The sequence below is a fragment of the Diabrotica virgifera genome, chromosome 5 (assembly GCF_917563875.1).
Source record: "Diabrotica virgifera virgifera chromosome 5, PGI_DIABVI_V3a".
Lineage (NCBI taxonomy): Eukaryota > Metazoa > Arthropoda > Insecta > Coleoptera > Chrysomelidae > Diabrotica > Diabrotica virgifera.
In genome coordinates, this window is record NC_065447.1 from 167,291,978 (window position 1) to 167,299,328 (window position 7,351).

At 33.1% G+C, this 7,351-nt stretch overlaps 1 protein-coding gene across 1 annotated transcript; it reads right to left on the bottom strand.

Annotated features, from left to right (window-relative positions):
- Nucleotides 1–5,443: 5,443 nt before the first annotated feature.
- LOC126885524 (uncharacterized) lies at nucleotides 5,444–6,814 on the bottom strand. The gene is made up of 2 exons (XM_050652105.1): nucleotides 5,998–6,814; nucleotides 5,444–5,886 (listed from the first exon to the last, which is right to left on the bottom strand). The coding sequence occupies exons 1-2, from the start codon at nucleotides 6,812–6,814 to the stop codon at nucleotides 5,444–5,446; spliced, it is 1,260 nt and encodes a 419-aa protein (XP_050508062.1).
- Nucleotides 6,815–7,351: the final 537 nt, after the last annotated feature.

The following is a 7,351-nucleotide window of genomic DNA, read 5'->3' on the forward strand; positions in this document are numbered from 1 at the left end:
ATATTATTTAGAGTACAGTCTTAATTTAGATTGAGTTGGAATAAAAATTGAAATCTGAATTAAATAAACCACATTAAAATAATTAAATAAATAAAACAATGTATGTATTTCTTTTCTCAAATTTAATATGACATTAGTTAAACAAAATGCAACGCTTTAAAATGTTCCTCAATACCTTTGCGTTACAATGTGTGTTGTGTCTATTAACGTTGATTATGATTAGTCTAATGGAATATTATGACCGTTGAGAATGTGTTGTAAGCCATTGGACGTAATGTACCCCTTTAGGCACCCATTCGGTGTAAATTAACATTATTGCGTCTGCATTCTCTCATTTTATAGTAATATAAGGATAGTGCTAGGCTGGTAATGGCATACGGAAATTGCGGAGGCGTTAAAGTACTGGTTTGGGATTTCTGTACTATTTTCTGATTTACTTTATTTCAGATTTGTTTTGACTCAATACTATTAAAAAAAAAGTTAGTCCATTCACTGACGGTAAAATATTGCAAAACCTCTAAATTTTAAAGAACCGCTTGGATTGACATGAAATTTGGCATACACATAGCTAACATGTCAAAAAAAAGTGATACTGAAATGATGCGTGATTTTCAGGGGGTAATTTTCACAATTTCTCGGACGTGAAAAAATACGATCTGATATCGTTCTAAGTTATTTGCGAGTGAATATGTTAATTTTTCAACAAAAAACCACGTTTTTAGGCGGTTTTTCGCAATGAACTTAAAAAGTAAGAATTTTATCTAAAAAAAAAACATTATTAGCAAAAACATAGACTGGTGTATGTATAAGGACTCTAGATCCAGCAGAATCAGAGTTGTAGATAATGAAAAAAATAGGTTTATATTGTTCAAATTTTAAATCGAATATTTCAACGTGAAATAACCAAAAAATTAAGCACTTTTTGAGGAAAATTTATTATAAGTTTAAAGGGTTTTAAAAAATTTTTTTTCGATTTTTTAAAAAAGTTTTTAGCGTCAAAAGTAAGCAAGTTATGCTCAAAATAAAGTTGGTGTCTTTTTTTGGTACAAAAATCGTGACAATCACATCCTAACTAATCAACTATTTTCAATGGCAAATAAGCCACAAGTTTACCAAAAAATGATTTTATTAACGTTTCGACGCCCAAATCGAGTTTCGTTGTCAAAATAGAAAATACTGTATTTTTGAATAATATACTTTGACAACGAAACGTTATTAAATTTTTTTGTAAAGTTGTGGCTTATTTCCCATTGAAAATAGTTGATTATAAAAATGCCACAAGGAAATAGCTTCAGAACAACATCAATCCTAATTAATAACCCAAATGAAATTAATTCTTAGCACTTCACAGGGTGTTTCACTCGTGTATGTATTGTTTATATAATTTGTAAGTTTCATCGGTTCAAAGTGGTATTTTCGAAAAGGCTGTAGCTGAAAGGGCTTGAACGAGTCACTAATCATGAGTGTATGCAAATTTTGAACAGCCATATATTTTAACCAATTTTTGTCTTACAGAAAAATAAAAATTCCAAAATATTTAATAAAGCAACATCTACATTTTTTTACTCCTTGAGAATTTTGGTATCACTAATAATTTTTAAGTTATTTTGAAAAAAGAAGCATTTTTTTAAAATTTAAAATTTTAAAAATTTTACTTAAACCAAATTTTTCAAAAATAAGCACTTTGAACAGACGAAACTTACAAATCATTAAAATAAAAAAGTAAAGCAACTTGTGACGTGGTAACGATTAATTTCATTTGAGATGCTAATTAGGGGGTGATTTTCCCGATTTTTTTAACAAAAACAAAAGGGACCAATTTTATTTTGAGCATAACGTGCTTACTTTTAATGCTAGAAACTTTTTTAAGAAACAGAAAAAAATATTTTTTACACAGTTTAAGAAAGTTATAATAAGATTTCCCCAAAAATTGTTTAATTTTTTGGTTATTTCACGTTGAAATATTCGATTTGGAAAGTTCAATTTCTTTTGGTCAAAATACACTTGATTTATTAAAAAAAACTATTAATCAGACAAGAGATCTATTAATGTAAATTTTAATTAAACACCTACATAAAAATAATTATACTCACATACATTTAGACCTTGAGAGTGAACTAAAATGTCTTTAATGTCCTTTCAACATGCATGTAACCACTTTATTAAACCGTGTTCTTATTGACTAGTAATCTAATAAATATTTTATTGGGGGTTTCAATGATTGTACTTTTAAACAATGGTACTAAACAACACCTATCGTGTTTACTTTTATTTTCCATAGTAAACACCCACACAATCCAATAACATCTCTTAAAAACTGTATCAAACACAAATGTAAAAAAATAGTTTATAATTTTATACGAGACAGGGGATTTGTCATTATAGAATATAACTTGGTGACGTCACAAGTGTTTGCGCGCTTTTCCGATCGTTTGAAATGATTTAAATACACAAAAGATTTTAAATTTGTATTGCTAGGATATTATGAGTTTTTAAGGCGTGAAATTTTGTAAATCTTCGAAATGTTATATTAATGAAACTTAAAAGCATGTTGGAGATTTATAGATGCATTTATTATACAATTCATGTAGATACAACCTAGCATGAGCACGCTGTGATCTAGGGCTTCCTAACCTCTAAAAACCCCTCTGTCATCCTCCTAACCCCATGGCCTCTACCAACCAAGCCAGCCAGGAAGTAACGTGCGGGGTGTTGCCTAATGTAGGAATACCTAACACAACATCCTCCTTTTTAAGATTATAAAAGTAACAACATTCTTAATACTAAATGATACAATAAAACACATTATGTGATATAGTCTGAAAACCAGTTGGGACGTTTTTTATTTCTCTTTGCAGTAATTTTTTCGGATGCACTTGGAGCTACACTGCTTGGTAAAGCTTCTGCACTCTCACTGATAGATATTGGTTTGTCACTACACTGTACACTATCACTTTCTACAATTTTCTCCCCAGAAGATGAATCTTTAGGATTCTCTGAATAATTAGCCCTTACAATAGGCAGGGGGTAACATTATTGGCGTTCGGAACATAATATGGAGCAGCTATCAAAAACCACCTATTTCTACGATAAGCAGTACCATCATTAGTTTTAACAATATAAGCACGAGGTTTTGAACATACCTCTGATACCACTCCATATTTCCGAAGGTCAGTAATCCACACCGTATCACTGATTTTTAAATCAGACATCTCCTTAGAATTGTGTTTTCTGTTATAATTGTTTTCCTGAAGAGTTTTACGTTTTTCTTCAGTGTTAATGAAAGTTTTCCTAGCATTAACCACTTCCTCAAGTTTACTAGGAAGCATAGGCAACAATGTTTTTAATTTACGCGACATTAGCAATTCTGAAGGACTGAAGCCACATTCTAAAGGAGTTGATCTATAGGCCAATAGATCCAAATATATATCCTCATTTTTCTTCAGCAAATATTTTGCGACCTTTACCGCTGCTTCTACACAGCCGTTAGACTGCGCACTGCGCATAGTAAGGACTGCTAATAGTGTGAATAAAATTGTATTCAGCAGCAAATTTGGAAAAACCTGAGCTGAATTGAGGACCCTGATCCGATCTGACAACGTCAAGTATTCCATATCTTGCAAATTCTTCTTTCAACTTTTCAACAATGACACTTTCAGTTAGACTAGTCAAAGGTATGATTTCAAAAAACCTAGAATAGTAATCTGTTAGAATTAGAAACCAATTTTTTTCTTTAAACACATCAACAGCTACCTTTTGCCATGGTGTCGATGAAATGGTATCCTTGACAAATGTTTCTTTAATATTTGTGCGTTCCTCAACACAATTCGGACAAGACCTAACAAGATTTTCAATCTGAGATGAAAGTCCTATCCACCAGACAGACATGTTTGCCCTTTCCCTGCATTTTACGATGCCTTAATGGCCTTGATGAAGGTATTCCAGGGTTTGTAATTGTAAGGCAGGATGAACAATTAACCTGGAATTTTTTGTAAGAAAGTTCTCATTAAGACTAATCTCATACCTATATTGAAAACAAGGGCACATTTCTGGCAATATATGTTTTTTGTCAGGCCAGCCTGAAATACAATATTGTTTAAGATTCCTACAAATAGGATCTAACTCTTGATCATTAAGAATTTTATTAAGAAAATGATTTTTTATAGGCAAATTTTGTATAATTAGACGAACGTGTGCATCTACTTCTGAAGTAAGTTCTTCACTATTGTGTGACACCTGCAATGGATTACGACTTAAAGTGTCAGCTACTTTTAAGTCTGTCCCTCGAGTAAAAAGTACAGTATAATTATATCTCATAAGTCTGAGACGAAATCTTTGTAGACGAGGAGTCAAATCATCAAGATTTTTTGTCTGTAATATTTGTAGAAGTGGTTTATGATCGGTTTCTAAAATTACAGAAATTCCTGTTATGTATTCCTGAAATTTTTCGCAAGCCCATGTTAAACTCAAACACTCTCGCTCAATTTGTGCATAACGACATTCAGTAGGAGAAAGTGTTCGAGATGCATATGCTACTATTTCCGTTTCATTGTTTGCATTAATTTGCATCAGAGCGGCCCCTAAACCAAATGAAGACGAGTCTCCACTGACAATTACCTTTGTAGTTGTGTCAAAGTAAGAAAGACAGGGTGCGTTGATCAATGCATTTTTTATTTTTGAAAAAGCTGCAGTTTGATCTTTACTCCACCGAAATAAGACATCATTTTTTAATAAATAGTTGAGGGGCTCAAGAATATCGGACTTATTTGAAATAAAACGACCAGAATAATTGATCATACCTAAGAGCTGTTGCAGTTCTTTTTTACTCGTAGGGTTAGGAAATTCTGTAATAGCTTCTACTCGAGATGGATCAATCATACATGGCCTCACCTGAAATCACATGGCCTAAAAATGCAATTTTATTTACACCTATTAGACATTTCTTTTTGTTGAGTGTAATACCTTCTTTGCTGAGTCTCTGCAAGACTTCCCTAAGAATACGATCATGTTCTTCCACTGTGGGTGCATGTACTAATATATCATCTATGTGGGTAATGATACCTTTCAAACCTAGGAATAACTTAGAAAATTTCTGACTGAAAAATTCCGGAGAACAGGATATACCGAAAGGTAACCTTGTAAACATGAATCTGCCAAATGGGGTAATAAAAGTAGTTAAAGCTTGAGAGCTTTTTGAAAGTCGGACTTGGTAAAATGAAGAAGTAGCATCTAATTTGGAAAATATACGAGATCCCCCAAGTTGTGCCAATGAGGTTTCTACTTTAGGTATAGGGAAATAGGGTCGTAGAATGCTTTTATTTAAATGATTATAATCCCTACAAATGCGCACCGTTTCCCACTTTGGAACAACTACAATTGGAGCTACCCAACTTGTATGTTCTTCTACTGGTTCTATGATCTTTAAATCGTGAAGCCTTTTTAATTATTTCTCTAATTTACCTAGTAAAGGTATAGGAACTACACGAGGAGTAGTCTGTACAAAAGGTTTAGCTTCTTCACAAACTTCAATTTTAATTTCATCTTTGAAGTTGTCTATTTTATTAAATATATCTGGAAATTCTTTTTTTACCTGTACATTAGTGCTAGAAGTTTGATTCATAGAATTTATTGAAAAGTTTAATACCTCGAGACATGAAATACCCGTCCTCCCCAGAATAGGCATTTTTAGATCTTGAATTACAAATATGTCAAAAGTACAAGATTTGCCTTTAGACGGATATGTAAGTCTTTCAGTAATTTTGCCCAGAACTTTTAGTTTGGTACCATCAGGGCCTGATATTGTTTCAGAACAGTTGTTTAAACTCTTTAATAAGATTGATTCTAAATTATTTGATGGAATGCAGACAATATCAGCTCCTGAATCAACTAAAAAGGGAACTAATTTCTTATTACGACTTATTTATAAGTTAACTAGCCATTGATTATGGTTATTTGTAAATACATTTCCTAACATATGTTTAGTCAAAGTAACATTACCTAAGAAAAGAGGATCCTGAATTTGAACACCACCTTCTGAAGAGGTGGTAATATGGTGTAGAGATCTTGAGTCCTTCTCCTTGGACAGACATACTCTATCCCAGTGACCAAATCTTCCACACCCTCTACAAGTAGATCTTCGAGCAGAACAGATTTCTCGTTTATGTTGTGCCAAACCACAGTATTTACACTTTACCTCAGGATGTTGAGGACGTTTACTCGTATTGAAGCTTTTTGGAGTGTTTTCTTGTTTAGCTATAACATTAAGTGATGACTGTTGTTGTTGTAGTACACTGTTTTGCTGGGACTGCAATTCAGCTTGGCGTGCATATAATATTGCATCTGATAATGTAAGTTTGGCCTCTAATTGCATTTTTTCACTAGTCTTCTTGTCAAGCATACCAACGACAATCCTATCTCTTATAAACTCTTCTTTAAGTGCACCCACGTTACAATTAGCTGCCAGAGCATGCACTGCTGCTATAAAACTATCAATGTTTTCCCCTGGTAATTGGACCCTAGCGTTAAATTGAAATCTTTCGAATATGATGTTTCTTCGTGGTATGAAATGGCTGTCCAGCGCTTGTATCATTTCATCATATACTGTAGGGACCTTCTGCATTTGTAAGAGGATTTCTTCACTCTTCTCACCCATTATGTACAGGAGAGCATCTATCTTCTCTGAATCAGGCTTTGTTGACAAACCACTTAATTTTGCATACCTTTCAAACCTCTTTGAGAGACCAAGACCTTTCAAACCTCCACTGAGAGCAAGAAGCTGGATTTGAAAAATTGAATGCTTCAAGAGTTGAGACATGGAACCCTGATGAGCTTCCACTCGACGCTCCCGACAATTCCCCAGGAGTAGGCATCGTTTTTTATTTGGTATTTATAGTATTTTACGTAGTTCACCTTATTTCCTGCAGAAATTTGTTTTAATCTTTATTTACCTCTGCCACCATGTTGTATTAATAAAACTTAAAAGCATGTTGGAGATTTATAGATGCATTTATTATACAATTAATGTAGATACAACCTAGCATGAGCACGCTATGATCTAGGGCTTCCTAACCTCTAAAAACCCCTCTGTCATCCTCCTAACACCATGGCCTCTATCAACCAAGCCAGCCAGGAAGTAACGTGCGGGGTGTTGACTAATGTAGGAATACCTAACACAACACATTAGTATGTAAAAAAATGTGAAAAAAAAATTTTAGGAAACGCTTTTCTTTAGTTACGAGTGACTAAAATTAAAAATATAAAAAAATCAACCAAAAAGCAAAAAATAAAAAAATTGAAAAAATCTTACACATTCGTCAAAGAAAAGCGTGGCGCGTCTTCATCGAATAAACGG